Source organism: Tinamus guttatus, unplaced genomic scaffold, assembly GCF_059628265.1.
Source record: "Tinamus guttatus ecotype Peru unplaced genomic scaffold, ASM5962826v1 Tinamus_guttatus_pri_ptg000383l, whole genome shotgun sequence".
In the NCBI taxonomy this organism is placed as follows: Eukaryota; Metazoa; Chordata; class Aves; order Tinamiformes; family Tinamidae; genus Tinamus; species Tinamus guttatus.
The window spans coordinates 941527-957155 of record NW_028288917.1 but is presented as its reverse complement, the minus strand read 5'-3'; the positions used below and the strand labels follow the sequence as shown (position 1 = coordinate 957155).

At 43.7% G+C, this 15629-nt stretch overlaps 2 protein-coding genes across 2 annotated transcripts; both read right to left on the bottom strand.

Annotated features, from left to right (window-relative positions):
* Positions 1 to 426: 426 nt before the first annotated feature.
* Positions 427 to 4574, bottom strand: ADI1 (acireductone dioxygenase 1). The gene is made up of 4 exons (XM_088530556.1): positions 4451 to 4574; positions 3406 to 3525; positions 1844 to 2023; positions 427 to 566 (listed from the first exon to the last, which is right to left on the bottom strand). The coding sequence occupies exons 1-4, from the start codon at positions 4568 to 4570 to the stop codon at positions 444 to 446; spliced, it is 543 nt and encodes a 180-aa protein (XP_088386682.1). The 5' UTR covers positions 4571 to 4574; the 3' UTR covers positions 427 to 443.
* Positions 4575 to 6515: 1941 nt separating this feature from the next.
* On the bottom strand, positions 6516 to 14751 carry RNASEH1 (ribonuclease H1). The gene is made up of 8 exons (XM_088530601.1): positions 14615 to 14751; positions 14418 to 14539; positions 13713 to 13907; positions 13034 to 13133; positions 12542 to 12596; positions 11322 to 11406; positions 8852 to 8976; positions 6516 to 6926 (listed from the first exon to the last, which is right to left on the bottom strand). Exons 1-8 carry the CDS (start codon positions 14722 to 14724, stop codon positions 6840 to 6842), a joined length of 879 nt encoding a protein of 292 aa, XP_088386727.1. The 5' UTR covers positions 14725 to 14751; the 3' UTR covers positions 6516 to 6839.
* Between the last annotated feature and the right edge of the window lie 878 nt (positions 14752 to 15629).

Genomic DNA, 15629 nt, shown 5'->3' with positions numbered 1-15629 from the left:
GCAAGAAGGGACCCAAGTGCAGTCTCCCACTCGAAGAAAGGATCGTAGAGGACACAGAGCCTCCTCTCAGGCTTTCAGTGGAAGGAGAGAGGCAGCAACCATGGGTTCCAACAATGGAGTTCACATTGGGCATACAGAAAAAAAATCCTTGCCCATGACAGTGGTTAAGCACCAAAAGGGGTGCCCGGAGGAACTGTGCAATCTCCACCACCAGAGGTTTTCAAAACTCAGCTAGACAAGGCCTTGAGGAACCTGATCACACTTTGAAGTTGCCCCTACACTGCGCAGTTGATTGGATTAGATGATCTCCATGTGAATTTTCAACTTAATTTTTTCTATGATTCTGCAGTTCTATGATTCAGTATATGCAAGTGTAAACAGTGAAAAAACACCATTTACATTTATTCAGATAGCTTCAGGCACCTATCAGGTTTCAGAGACCATTACTGTGCTGCTTCAGCCAAAAACTTCAGATATTGCTCCCGAGCAGGAAAGTGGTCGGCTGGCCGGTTGTATGCTGTCCAGACTGGCTCTCCAACAAACAGCCTCATGGCCTTCACGTAGTTCTGTCAAAGAACAAGAAGTCACAAGTAATGCAAGAGGCTCCTTCCTACAGGATCTCAGTCCTGAAGTTAACTGCTACAGATTTGCACTTCTGTAGCAGTTTTCAAAAGCCTTTCAAGACAGACTGAGAGCTCCACGTGCTCCAAGGAACTGAACCGCGCTGCTACTTCCCAGCTCCTGCACTGCGAGATGCTGCAACCAAGTCGTGCGTGGCCAAGCATGGTGCCTCCTGGCTGGGCAAGGAGAGTGCTTCTCTTCCAAAGAAAGCAACAAAATAGCCTTGTGCAAACCATTTTGCACAATATCCACAACACTGAGCAATGTGGGATCTAATTCCTCGTTGCTCAGTCATACAACGACACTTACAACACTATGCAGTGCTTGAAGCCTCAGAGTGGGAGCCATGAAAGCCAAACAGGAAATGCAGAACCAACCACCAAATAATGCTATGGCCAGGGACACATCTTCAGACTTCCAAAGGAAGCAGCAGGAGTCCCTACTGCCCACTAATCAGGTCAGAAAGTGCCCAGCTGTGGAAGCAGAGATGGGAATTTTACATCCTGGAGAAGTCTTCTAACTACCAAGCAGAAGAGAGGTCTCTCCTCTTCTGTTAACTGCGCTGCAAATTTAGGTCCTAGCTGTTTTGCAAACACTACTAAGCACTTACCTTGCACTGAATACTTCATAATGCCAAGAATAAAATCAGGCACCTAAATAAAGTAACTAACTGAGGGGTCTGGGAGTACGTAAAGAACTTAAGTGGGAGCTTGAAGATAGCATTTGTGAATTCAAGCCCCAAGCCCCTTAAAATGACATTTAAGGCATCTTGCTGAGGTCACAGTTCATATCATTACCCAACTCTCAATCCATATCCCCTTATATTTTGTCCACATAAAGAAAAAGCCTTAAAAAATTGCAACTGTAGCTGATTCACTGTGAGTCCCTAACCGCGGGTATTAAAGGATGGGGTTTTCTTTCCTAGGTACACGGTACCAGGCAGGCAGGGAGCTGATTCAGCCCTCCACCATGGCCAGCGCCGGGCACGTCCACACCAGCCGCACCGCGGACACCCCCGGCACACACCTGCAGCTGCAGCGGGACGTGTGACCTCCACATGAAAGGTTCGCATGCTGTGAATTATTTAGGATTTTTCAAATTCCTCTTTCATATTTAATACAGTTTGCTAACGAACTGCAAGTCTCATGGCATGCAGGGAGTAATACGAAATATATTCACATATATTTGTCGTCAAAACTTACTGTAATCTATAATAACCTACATTCTCATCCAGTGTAAATCGGTGATATATGCCAGCAGGGAGTGTTATCATGTCTCCTTTTTCCATGAAAATCCGGATCCACTTGTCATCCTTGTCTCGAACATCAAAATAGCCAGATCCATCTAAGATGTAGCGAATTTCATCATCTAAGTGCAAATGTTCTTCATAAAATGTTTTTATCTACGGATAGTAAACGTCTCTTAAAATTGCTGAAGGCAAGAAAAGCTGCAAAGAAATCTCATAGAAACATTTGGCAAAGCAGACAGAACCAGAGGCTTTTTAACAGTAACTGCATAGTCATTTAACTCAGTGATCACTTAACTAAGTGATGTTAATGGAGCTCAAGTGGCCAATCTGGTCGGACCCATCCCTGGTCAGAGCCAAGAGCAGATCCAGTCTCAGGACACTTCTAACCATTTTGCTGTACCTTCCTTGGAAGACATCACTGACAAGAAGCAAGACGGCTACACATAACCACCCTCTGAGCCACGGTAATGCTCAAACCCACTCGAGGGAGGAGAGGGCAAAGCTTCCCAACACTACATTTGGTCCCTGCTGTTGAGTTTGACCATTTTGTGCCGTTTTTCCCCTGGAATTTAAAAATATGATAGAGAAAAAAAAATATTGCTTTTTTTTAATGCTTGTTGAAGGTGAAGCTACCATATCTCATTTTCTGTATCAAAAAAATGAATTACTGCCAAACATGGCCCATCGTTGGCATTATGTAAACAATATATGATTCATAGATCAACCATTAACATTCTAAGCCCAGAGTCCCAGTTCAAGGCTCTTTCTTCCTAGACAGCAGCAGCAACACACTCTCCTGGAATGAAGAATTCTTTGAACATTTTACAAAGCAGAGCAGAACACACTTTAAAGGTTCAACCAGCAGAGATCTGAGCTTGCAAGTCCGCACAGAATAGGGCAGTGCTGCAGTGTTGGCTGCTCAGGCCGAGGTGCTCTTTAGGCAGCCCTGAAGTGTATTTCTCAACCTTTACTGTTTCAACCTGGCAAAATGAACACAAGTCCACATGCCCTGCCACAGAAGGCCTATTTTCATATCAGGCAGAAGCTATTCAGGCTAAAGGAATGTGGGAATGTGTCCCTGTATGTAAATTTACATCCATGATGTAAATCACTATTTTTTGTAAAGATGCATTTTTCAAGCAGTCAGACTCTAAGTGTTCTGTGGTTTATGGATTTTTTTAGCCTCCAGAGCCCACAGCTGACAAGACCCGACCTTCACCCACATGAGGCTCTCAGGTCAGGATCTGCGGGGTTCTGTTGGTAGCCTAGCTCCACACATAGTTATGGAAACTATCCTAAAAATCTCTGAAGGCAATCTATGAAAGCAAAAGGCCTATGCTCTCCTATTTTAAAAATAATAACAAAACTGTCTTTGAAAGATAAGGACATCAGCATGGGATGCATTTTAAATGTGGAAAAAAATGTCATCTCTGAAGTGCAGGGTATATGTGTACATGTAAGAAAGAAGCTGGCTGCACACTCTAGTGGTTGACTTCAGAGCTCAAATCCTCATCCAAAAGCAGTGACTTGTGTACCTTTTCTTCATAATTTGGAAGCTTGTCTTTTTGTATAGTTATTATATCCATCCAAGAATAATTTTCTGCTTCACGAATCTCTTTCAGACATGGATCCGTCTCATAGTTATCAGCATCCAGCTAAAAAACAGGCATAAAAAAATGTATTCAGTGTTTATGGCAATTCAAGACACTAATGTGGAAAAGCCCAAGTTATCCCAAGTGTCAAAGGGCAGGCAAAGGACCCAAGCGGATAGTTAAGTTGGCTCCCTATAGGTATACAGGCTGTGAACCACCAGCTGCCAAGGCAAAGGTCAATGCATTAGTGCATAAATACCCCAAATGTACATCCAAATGATGTGCTGGATACACATCCAGCAGAGCTGCTCTCCGGCTATCACGTGGTCTAATGAGAAAAATCAAGAGTGATGAAAACCTGAGCTTTCAAAATCAGCATGGGCTTCTCAGAAGGACTTGGCTGTGGAAGCCGATTAACCTGCTCTTCATGCCCTGCTCCCTCATTCTGCTTATCATCCAAGGGCCAGATTTGTTAGATTTAACTATATCCAGCACTCCTCATAAGGGAAGCACCCGGAAGCCCTTCCTGTTGCTGCTGCGCTCAGGATTCCTACGTTGGGGGATGCCAGCAGAAACGCAGCAGTTTGCACCAGTCGCTCCACGACTTTTTCATCTGGCACGACAGGCGTCCAAGAACACACATTTATCGGGGGTGGGCACAGCAGCAGCAGCATGGCAGCAATAAACACGGTTAAATTAAGAGGTGACAGCTCTGAGGTCTTCAGCGGTTATTGCAGAACTTTCTTAAGTTGTTTTGGATGCAAGTTTTTTTGGTTGTTGTTCAAAAAAAGTACTCACGGTGCCGCGCTCCTGGAAGTGCTGCTAATAACAGGGACACACCTGAGGCTGCCATCTACCCCGCACAGCAGCTCCGTGCTCGCTGGCCGCGGCCCGCGCCCGGCTCCTCCGCGGCCCGCGCGCCTCCCCGTCGGCCGCCCCGCGCCGGGCCCAGGCCCCGCGGCCTCCCGGCGGCCTCCCCGGGCCGTACCTGGCGGTAGCGCACGCCGAGCTGGCGCAGCTGCTCCAGGCCCACGGCGCGGTGCGGGCGCAGGCGGTGCGGCGCGCGCTGGTCGCCGGGGCCCTCGTCCATGTACCAGGCCTGCACCATGGCGCCCGCGCCCGGCCCGCCCCGCGGAGAGGGGCGGAGAGGGGCCCGCGGCCCCGGGCAGCGGCGGGAGCGGCCCGCCCAGGGGCGGCCTTCCCTTCTGCCGCTCTCCCTTCAGTCTTCAGCAGGTTTGTCCCTCAGCTCTGCCCCACAGGCCCTGTTCAGCCTGCTTCGAGCTTAGTTTTACGGTCTTTGGGCCAGAAACTGTGTTTGAGCAACAGTGTTGGTGTTTAACGGTAAGGGCTCTAGAGGTTCCTTCTAACCTCAACCATTCTGTGGTTCTGGGGGCAGGGGAATGAGGAGGCAGAGTGCGAAAGAGAAAGAGAGCCGTCTAATCTTACCCCTTTCCTGGAGTCTCAGAAATATTACCAGATTACCCTAACGTATCATCTACAATGTATATGTAACACTGGTTATCAACTCCAAATAAAGCTGTGCCCCCACAGCACTACACAGCAGCTATTCTAGTGTTGGCACAGTTCACATTTGGCTTTAGAATCGCCCAAACCCAGCTCCCAGCCAGACCAGGTCCAGAGCTTTTGTTCCCTCTGAAGGAGGGCTGACAAGCCCTGAGGTTCTCAAGTTCAGTCCTGCTGAGAAACACCCTTCGCTTTCCATTCTCTAACCACTCCAAATTCAAAAACTCTCCTCTGACCTTTCTTCTACTCCAAATATCCAGAATGAAGACGGTGCATGCTTATATTAAACTAACATGAGACTGTTTCTTATTAGAGATTCCCAGTTTCCACATTAAGGAGTTCTGCAGGCAGCTGAGTTCCTTAATGAGGGATAATCATAACGTCAGTTATCCACCACATTTTTCAAAGCTGCTGCTTTCCTGAATACAGGCCCACACAGATGCCACCTTCCCACTACGCTGCTTATCACACTTTCACGCTTTAACTAGACAGGTGATGAGAGAAGACAGGATATTCTCCTTCAAATCAGAATTCTTAAAGAGTAAAGTAGATGAAAGAGCAACAAAATATAATTACCATGCTACCTCATTCCTAGATTAGTTTTATAGCGCAGTTTTGTATGGGAGAAGACAACAAAAAAAAAAAAAACAATCGCTCACCTATTAACTAGCAGCTACCCAGCTTCCTACGTCTATCAATTCGTATGGCTCAGAACACACGAGACAGCATGTACTCCCGCTTAAGTAAGAAAGCAAGAGGAATGCAAAGACAGACAACTACTAATAAATTAAGCTTCGGCTCTCCTATTAAAATAATAACAATAAATGACTTCTAGCTTTAATACCACTAAAAAATAGTATTAAATGCCTTACAAAAAGGGTAGACAAAGGTAACATACCAGACTTGTTAAAAATGTCTAAACGTATATAAAAACAAAGCTGTCAGTAGTTCAAGCTGTCTGTACTTGTTAACTATTCCATTAATCCCATTACGTAACCATTCCATTAATCCCATTACGGACAGGAAAAACTGTATCAAGGCCAGCATGAGATCTGCAGAAGCTGATGGTCTCCTGGTTCCATTTCAGGTAAAAGACAATAGGACAACAGGGAAGGACAATTCAGTAAGGCTAACAAGAACCAAGATACAGGAAACAAACAAGTTATGGGAAAGAGGAAGCAAGAAAGAGCTTGGAAATTCAAGCAGCCTTAAGAAGAGTGGTAAAAAAGGGTTTGTTTAGTTTTTTGTGACCACGCTTTTGAATTTGTTCCTGCTAGCAGCATGATCAAATCACAGATGCTAGAACTGATGATACCGTGAACCTCATGTAAATGTAACAAATCTACTTCTGAAGATACTACAGCTACTGCCACAGTGCCAAAACACATTAACAGTTATTGGGTCACTGATTTCTCCCTCGCCCATCCCATACATCCAGCCTCCCCCCATCCACACTTTTTTTGCGCTATTAATGATACCTCAGTACAAAAACTTAATTTATTTCACAAAAAGGGAAATACAGAACACAAATCAGGATAACACTTTAATATTACCTCATCAGAGGTCTCATTTATAGCGAATTCAAGTCTATATGAGACAGTTAAAAAACACAGACATCAGTAAGATGGGGAAAAAGCAAAACTCTGTATACCATTAACTAAATATTGACTTGATGGTAAAACAAACACTACAGAAAAAACCACGTTTTTCCTCATGAGTTGGTGTACGTTTAAAGTCTCAGGCTATGTAGAAATACAGTTCGAAGTTCAACTCTGAAACAGTTACAGCAGGTCAACCTGTCGTTGCGATGCTAGTTCTTTCCTCCGACTGCAACAGCCTCTAGTCCCAGTATGTCACAATTTTTGTTTACTCGCTCCTTCTCTTGCCAGTCTATCAGCTTCTTCGTTTCCTCGGAAACCAGCATGACCAGGAATATGCATCTGTTAAAACAAGAGTCTAAGAGCATCACACATGCAAGAAATCGAGACAAACAGGAAAAAAATATCCACTTCATCGTATAGTGGATAAGTGCTTCTTATTCATTCCCATTCACTCCTTAGGTGTCCTTCCCAGTAAGCCTACCTATAACTAACAAAGGAGTCTTGCCAAATTGTGAAGAACTTCACAAGGAGCGTGAACAGGGCAAGGAACCACCCAGCCCAGCCTGTAACAGAAGAGCTGTAAGACTCAGACCCTCTGGGTCAAAAGCAGATTCCCACTTTCAGAGGGTGAGAGAAAAACCCTCTGCCTTCCGTGACCCAAGAGCCAGACACCTCTGGGCCACTAAGACCAATAGCCACTCGGGATGCTACGGTTTATATATAATAATTTTTGAAACTACAGCTTAGAGATGCCAAGATGCAAACTGGAAGAAAATATACCTCACATCAAGGAAACTGCTACAGCACCCCCAAACTTATTTTTTATTAATTTTTTAATAGAAAAGAAAGCCCACCCATGTCATATGCTATAACCCAACACTATATCTATATGCTAAAACCCAACATTATATCTAACAGTACCATTTCTGGCAATTTTCACCAAACCCCCAAATAGATGCTGACCATCTGGCCCTCAGACACTGCACACACAGTTCAGGCTAATGTCTTGCTGCATGTAAGTGTTTTCTTTAATGGACAGCGTTCCATCTGCTGATCCCCCTCTGCCCATACAGCTTCCTAGAGCACAGAGAAGAACCACAGGCAGCACATAACCAAACAGAAGTGTCCAAGTGTGCTGCTCCGCCAATTCAGTTGGAATGAGTATTTAATTTTCTTTTACATGAAATATACTAAGAGCCCCTGAACTTTGGCTTTAGATTTAGATATTTACAGTTTTACTTTACAGATAATAGGAATAGCTGCATAAAATTAAGTCAGTCTTTAAGATATGGTGGCCAACTCCAAAACACAGAGCAACATACACAAAAATATTTGCAATAAATTTCTGCTGGGAAAAGTACAAGTTAAGAGGGTGGAAGGAAATAAAAAAAAAAAAAAAGAAAAGAAAGAAAGAAAAAAAGACCCATCCACTTTCCATCCACTAAAGCAGAAACCAAATAAATGTGACGTTATTAACAGTTAAGTCAGTGGTACAGAGATCTGCTTCTAGATTCAATACTTTGGCTATATTCAAATTGGGGGATGGAAGGGGAAGACATCCACCTACAATGTTTAGCAGTGAAATTAGAGGTTACAAAAACATGTTTCATCAGGAATACCAACACAGAAGTTGTTCTAGCTCTTTACCGAAGAGCTAAACAATTGAAAACTAAAACACTGGTATTTTAAAATACCTTTTATGCCCAGCTTTTTGGGGGGAGGTGGGGGGGGGGGGAGGGGGGGGAACAGCAGAGGAGTAGGTAGGAGGAGGAAAGAGGAAGGGGGAGCAAAATTACAATAGAGGAAACTGAAATTAGCTTCTTTGGGGGTTATACTCTCCAGTCATCTCCAGTTTGAAGAATTAATTTGATGAAGTTGCACTGAGGAACCAACATATAAAGAATTCTGAAATGTAAATCCAGAATTTGAGCCACAACTCAGATTATATGCTTAAAATGGAGATTTTCAGGAACAGTAATTTCTTCTATTAGCAGCTCAAGCAAACTGAAAATAATTATTACATCCATTTTCCAAGAAGTAACAAAGGACAGCAAACAAATATAAACGATTGCTTTTAATAATGCAATATTGGTTGCAAGAGACTTGCTTATATTTAACTAATAAACTTACTTGCATTGCACAAAACAGGCAACCTCATATTTAATGATGTACAACAACATTATGCTCTATAAAATTCTAAAATCTTAGAACTATGGCCATAGCAAAAAAAGAGAGTTCAAGGAGTCATTAAGGGAGGTGCTTACCCACTGGATCTCAATGTCTTTTGATAGACTATCAAGTCTTTCAAAGTCTTCTTTATTTATCACACTTCCTCCTGAGCTTGTTCTCCAGCCATTTGTTTTCCAGTTGTCAACCCAACTTGTGATACCTGCACAAAGGGAGTTTTACCATAATGATACTACCAAAGAAGCCAGCAAGAATCAAGCCTTGCAGAGTGAACAACCTTGCCGAGCAATCTTATTCAATGAAGACAATAAATGTGTACAAAATTGCAGACAAACACAAAAGAGGATTTTCTTATATGGTTTTCTACTGCAGGATTGTATTCTTCCATCATTACTTGAATATATGGCAATATTTTCCTGTACAGACATTTTAAATACCAAATTTAGGTAGACACTGCACAAAATCATCACACAAACCTCACTGAACTGAAATGAATAGTTTGCCTGATGGCATCGTTACTTAAAAGTAGAGCTATGCAGCTCCGTTTTAAGAGGCCAGAGACACATGCAAACAAACAGTAAGAGCAGATGTCCTATGGCTTCTGCATATTCAACAGGATATTTCAGAAAAGGGTTATATAAGCCTGTATCTGCAGATCAAGATTTTAACATGAAAGAGGCAGACAAATATCCACTGCTGGTCAAGAAAAATTTACTTTAAGACTCCTTAAATGAGGAAGTTTTCTAAACACACCTTTGCTGGCCTGGACAGTGTAAGACACCCTTGCTTCTTCTGCATAAAACAAACCATGAATTCACCCACCTGTATACAAAACTGACTTGCATACAAAAAAGATCATTCAGATTCTTATCTTCCTCACTTATACCAAAGGGTAATTGGAATTTTTATCCAATATAACAAGTTTTCCTCCTTTGTAACACCAGTTTCACAGAACAATAGATACAAGAGACTTTTCTCCCACAAAATAAGCAACGGCAAAGATGCTTATTGCCTTCATACTGCTTTGGACAACTTGTATTTTGGCACAAATTAAGCAAGTGGATTCCACTGATCAGCATGTGACATCCAGCCCTGAGCATGAGGTCCCCTTGAATAGGGCTTCTTCCATTGACTCCTCCCTTCTCGTACTTGCTAGAAACATTAAAACATTAAACATTCTGAAAAAACACATATCCTGCTCCTGCACGAAACGCTATACTGAAATCTTCTGGGGAAAATAAGTTACTCTTCTGGAAGATTTACGAGACAGTTTCTGAAACTCTTTCTTAACATCTACTGTCCCCTCCTCTACTATGCTCTGGCCTCCTGCTTCTAGCTTATAAATCCCTGATACTTTCCACTTAGCAGCCTTACACACACACACACACACACACACACGAGGAATTTGAAATGAGATAGCTCCAGCAAGTCTTTCTTTGGCCAGAAATTGCTTTTCCCTGTATAACAACATGGTGTCTTTTCCAAAGTGTAACTGACATCAGATTGCTTCAAAATATGTTTTGCTTTCCTACTACGCATAAGGCACCTGAATGGAGGAAAAAAATCCATTATTTCTTCCTATCCTCTATTTTCACAAATCGGGGAGTTTTTAAAAGAGCAGAATAACTTTTTGTTTGGAGAACAATAGAAGATGTACAAATTTTTAACAAAGTCATTCACTGATTTTGTAAGCAACATTCATGATTACACTCTATGTTAGCACTTGTAAGTGTAGGAACTTAATCCTAAGATTAAGGTGCTCACATTCCACAACTGAAGCAGGAAAAAAAAAATTAGTTTTAGAACAAGAGTTTCACCAAGTTTTTGATTAATAGTAATCTCAAATGCTCCAAAATGACCTATATAAACAACTAACATAGGAATATCCTTTGTCAAAGTGTGAAATACAAAGAGAAATATTTATGTTGTTTAAAAGCATCACAGAAATGAAAACTGAGGCTGTAGGGAAAAGGGAAGCAATATTCACACATTGAAAGGAGAAGCAGTTTTATTCAGACATTAAGTCTTACTACCTAGATGAAAAGGGATTTCTGGAAAATAAAAATAGGTTTTCCACATCTTTGGATGCACGTGAAACCTCAAGAACACATGGTGCATGCCACCTCCACATAGCCTGCAAGCTTGGAAGCAATTCTACACGTGAAACAGTAGAAAGACTTCAGGTTTGCATATTAAGACAACTAGGGCTACTGTGGTAACTTCTGAGTACTCTCCCGGACATCTTTAGTAGAACACAGAACAACATTTTTGTAGGCACCATCTGTTACATTGACATAAGATGGGACAATGTTACAGCAAATAATGGCAGAGGCAACTAAAGCATTTCTGTAATTATTTCATTCAGCAAAGCAACCCTAGCAATATTTTGGAAGTTCTTCCCCAAACAGTCATGGACACTGAAATAAGTTTTGCATTCTCTTCCTTACATGCCTCACTCCAGTTCCCAGCACATTCTGTGGCCCTTACGCAATGAAGCTGTGCGTGCTGTGCCATTAAAAATCAGGAAAAATAAAATCATCGACTTACCATTAATAGTGAACTTGCTATCAGTGTAGATAATTAGTTTCTTGATGTTTTGACTCTTTGCTTGCTCTATTGCTTTGCAGGCTGCCTTAAGAATATTTCAACAGAATCACAGTTCAGAACAGGTTTTTAAACGGATATAGCTAAAATAGCAACAAACACCTTATGTTAATACATACGAATGACAGAGAACACTACTGTAGTTTCTCCATCAGTGAGTACCAGCAAGCTTTAGAGCAGAGCTTCCCCAAATTAAGTGGTCATCTGCATGCCCAACACAACCGTGAAGGCACTTAAGTTTCACCAGCAAAGGCAGAAAGCCCTAATTTTAAACTCTGGAGTGCAGGAGCAGCTCTGCTCCAGAAGTTTAACTATGCAAGGGTCTAGCAACCACACAGAAGGTGTTAGCCACTTAAGCATAAGCTCTGGGGAGCAAGGGCTCATTCCAGCACCTGGCCATACCTAAAAGGTTTTTCTTTTTTGTTGCCAAGAAGTGTTTTAAGAAAAGCAAGGGAAAGCTAGGTCTGTATGGAGAGCTAAGCAGCTCTCCGGTAATAAGTTTGGCCCCATACATACCACCATCACTTTGCTTGTCCCTCAGTGAATGGAATTCCCCGCTCCGCCCTAACTTTTATTAAATAAAGCAGACCAGTTCCCATTCCATTTTACCTCCAAATATCGAGTGCAGGCTAGCAGCAGTACCAGAGCTAGGATGATAAAGGTGAGATTAAATTTGCCGATGCCAATAGCAAAAAAATGAGATTAAGTCAGCTATTGCCACCCGCAAAAACAGAAATTACTCCTCTGAGCCCACAGCAGTTCGTCATCCTTAGCTAAGAAACGCAACACTGATCACAAAAACAGTGAAATCTACTGCTAACCACTATAAACAGCTCTCACCCTAAAGCCTCACCCTAAAGACCCTAAAGTCTTTCACACTTTACGAACACAGGATTTGACAACCAGGCTTTCCTAATGCAAGGCAAAAATTTATGATTGGCCTGATGACATTCGGAAAATTCCCAAGATGAGTTGCTACTTCTTCAAATCCAGTAAGGATCAATAAAACCTGAAGACAGGTATCTGTTTCAGGCCATGACTCTTAACATTCTGCACACTCCCTCATGGCTCTGTAACTGGTTTCTGAAGACTAGAGTTGGAACAGCCGTGAGTTCACCATTCTGTTCCACAAACAGAAGCATTTCATGCTGTTTACTACTTACATGTATTTCAGCTCTTTGATTAGTCTGCCGTCCAGGAAGCCTTTCACTGGTATTTCTGAGATCATGGAACAAATATGTCAGTTATTCAAAGTGTTCCTAGTAGTGTACAGATCAATGCTCTTTAGAAAAAATAAAGCCAAGAGGTTTTTTTTAATAAGGGAAGAAGGATGGAGATTCTAGTTGTAACTTGCATCTAAACAGGTGACAAACGCTATTGCCTTCTGCTTATACCCACAATTATTTTAAAGTTTTCTGCATCTGCTGGATTATAACTTCATTCCTGAAAATGTTATTTCCAATTGATTTTTCCCATATTCTTCAATCCTAGAGAAGCTGATCTCTGTTGTTCTCAGCAACTCACTCCCACAATACTAAGAGGAGTCTTAACAGTGGGGGTTCATACTCAAAAGGAGGCTGCTGGTTTAAGTCATACATAAAACAAACAATAGTGTACATCCCTTTTTAAAATGACTAAGTCATCCATATACTTACAAAGGGTGGCCTGGTCCCCAGTAGACACCTATTCCAGCACGTGCCCTATTACGCCCATTACCTGAGCAGCAACCATCTGTATAAACAACTGCAAAGTCACCTACAAAGGATTATCAAAATCAGAAGTTCAAGCAGTTCTGCCAAGACGCAGCCCCAAAGATGCAACACAAAAAAGTCTGTAAGCAGATTAAGTCCCAAGACATCCCTCTACAAAGAGCCCTTCAAAATGTTATCTGAGAAGCCATATAGTAAAGCATGACACCAGAAACTTGACAGTAGCTTCATCCACTTGCTGCTCCCAAGCTGCAGTCCCAAACCTCAAAAATCACCTCTGCCTGGAGCTCCATATTCTCACTGCAGCTCCCACTTTCTTCAGTCAAGACTAAGCCTACCAGCTACACCTGTATTTTAATATTGGGTCTTTAATCAAGTTGTACATAAAACACATCTATACTGACCATATTAACCTACATGCTAAAACAACTGAAACCAATTAATATCCCGTTGATAAAAAAGAAGGGAAGATGGCTCAAATTTCCATTTTGAAAAGAAACACTGTGATACTGGTACTGCCAATCTCATCAAACCTCTCTGAACACCTTTTGCTATTTATTCTTGTAGTTATCAGGACTAGGAAGAACCCCAAAAAATAAAAATCACACAAATAATGAGGGCTCACCCATGTATGAAAATTGATCTTCACTGACTGTGGGCACTATATACGTTTCATCATGTTTTATGCGTTTTGTGTCATGTTCTTCAGGTGCAGACTGCTCACAGGGCCTCTTGTGCTGACTGCCACACAGAATGTTGATTTCCGGCTCTCCTCTGCGGCTGGCATTTTCCTGTGTTAGGGTTGAAGAACCCTGTGTCTCTTAGGAGGGTCAAAAAAAAAAGGGGGGGAGAGAAAGTTGAGTTATACATAAGAGTTATGTTTTATTCGGAATTACAGTATTTAAGAATAACATTTTTCTCAACTAATAGTAACCCAAACCTGCTACAGCATTTGACACTTCTCCACACTACCCAAAAGTATTGTAGGAAAAACACACACGTAAACACAAGCTCTTCCTAGTTCTAGGTGAAACCCCGGTTAAGCCACATACATGACAGGCCTTCAACAGGAAGAGACATGCCACAAGCAAGCCCCGGAAGGTGCCAAGAGGGCTGTTTTCGTTGCCCAGACAAACCCACAGCTCTGCCCGGATGCAGGGGCCACCCCTGTGCCCTGGCAGCAGCAAAGGCGTTGAAGGGGCATCAGGCAGAAGTCGCCACCCCCGCGGCAACAAATAAGGCGGAGGAAATGAGGCAGCGGCGCCGGCAGCCGCTTTCCTACCTGCCTCCCCCGTAACCGGCGGCAGGGCGGAGGCGAAGGAGGCGCTACCTGCGGGCCGCGGCTGCGGCGCCGCGGGGCCGGCGCCCACGAAGGCCCAGGCCTCCTTCTCGGTGGCGAACTTCTTGAAGCTGGCGGCGGGGAACCTGTTCACCTGCTCTTGACACTCCGCCCTGCAACACAGGCGGCGGGTGAGCGGCCGGCGGCCGCCACCCCCGCGCGGCTCTGGCGGCGGCCCGGGCCCTTACCACGTACGGTAGACGCCCGTGCGCCGGCCGCGGTGCACTGCGTAGAACATGGCGCCGCCGCGGGAGCCGAGGCACGCGCGGGCAAGCACCGCCACCAGCCACCGCAACATGGCGGGCGGCCGCCGCCATGCGCGCCCCGCCCCACGTCACGCCCCTCGCCCGCCCCGCCGCCGCTGCGCACGCGCACCCCAGCGCCCCGCCCCTCGGCGCATGCGCGCTGCGGCTTCCACCGCCGCTACGGGGCTCTGCGTCCGCTTGCGCATGCGCGGCGGCGGCTCCCGCCCGCCGGGCTCGATGCGGAGGTAACGGAATACGCGGCGAGGGTGACAGCGCTCCGCTACGGGTCGCGAGCAAGGCCAAAACGCCCCGAAAAGCGGTTTTCATCGCGGACGCTGCAGCAAAGTACTGGAAATGGGGTGTTAGGCTCGGCAAGTGCGGGAGAATGGCAGGCGGACCTCAAGGGGGTTTCCAAAAAAAAGGAAAAAAAAAAAAAAAAAAAACAGAAACCTTTTGATTTGCTTCATGGCCTATCATATTTTGGGGGGGATGGCATAAACATTAGAACTAAAAGTGCTTTTAGTGTCAAATGAGGGCCTTATGTATCAGGCGAAAGCACTGAAGATCACAAAAGTTGCAAAAAAAAGGTTTTATTATTTTAAAATACAACTAAATTTATTTTAAAATACAACTAAATTAACCTTTGCCTGGTGAGGAAATGATATGTGATATTATGGAAGTGTACATAACTTGCACATTGTGAAAGCCTGAGGACTGGTGTGATACATTTAAGGTGCAGTGCACAAACCAGTGTTCACATTTAAGAAACTTATGCAATATTAAGTATTGAATATTACATATAAATATTAAAGCCATGTATCAGATCCAAGCGAGGAAGACTGCAGAGACCAGGAAACCTGCATGATTGTAATGCTCAGCTCATGGTGGAAAGTGTCCAGCTGTGGCATTTAAGCTGCTTTTGTGGGTGCAGCTGGGGAGAATTTCACTGTCCTCCTCC

Coding starts and splice junctions, on each gene's coding strand:
- RNASEH1 (XM_088530601.1), bottom strand. CDS start 14,724: ATGTTGCGGTGGCTGGTGGCGGTGCTTGCCCGCGCGTGCCTCGGCTCC. Junction 13,134..13,712: donor AGATCAATTTTCATACATGG/GTGAGCCCTCAT, acceptor AATCCTTTGTAG/GTGACTTTGCAGTTGTTTAT. Junction 12,597..13,033: donor TGGGGACCAGGCCACCCTTT/GTAAGTATATGG, acceptor CCATGATCTCAG/AAATACCAGTGAAAGGCTTC.
- ADI1 (XM_088530556.1), bottom strand. CDS start 4,570: ATGGTGCAGGCCTGGTACATGGACGAGGGCCCCGGCGACCAGCGCGCG. Junction 3,526..4,450: donor TCGGCGTGCGCTACCGCCAG/GTACGGCCCGGG, acceptor CCTGTTTTTTAG/CTGGATGCTGATAACTATGA. Junction 2,024..3,405: donor TTCCAAATTATGAAGAAAAG/GTACACAAGTCA, acceptor TACTATCCGTAG/ATAAAAACATTTTATGAAGA.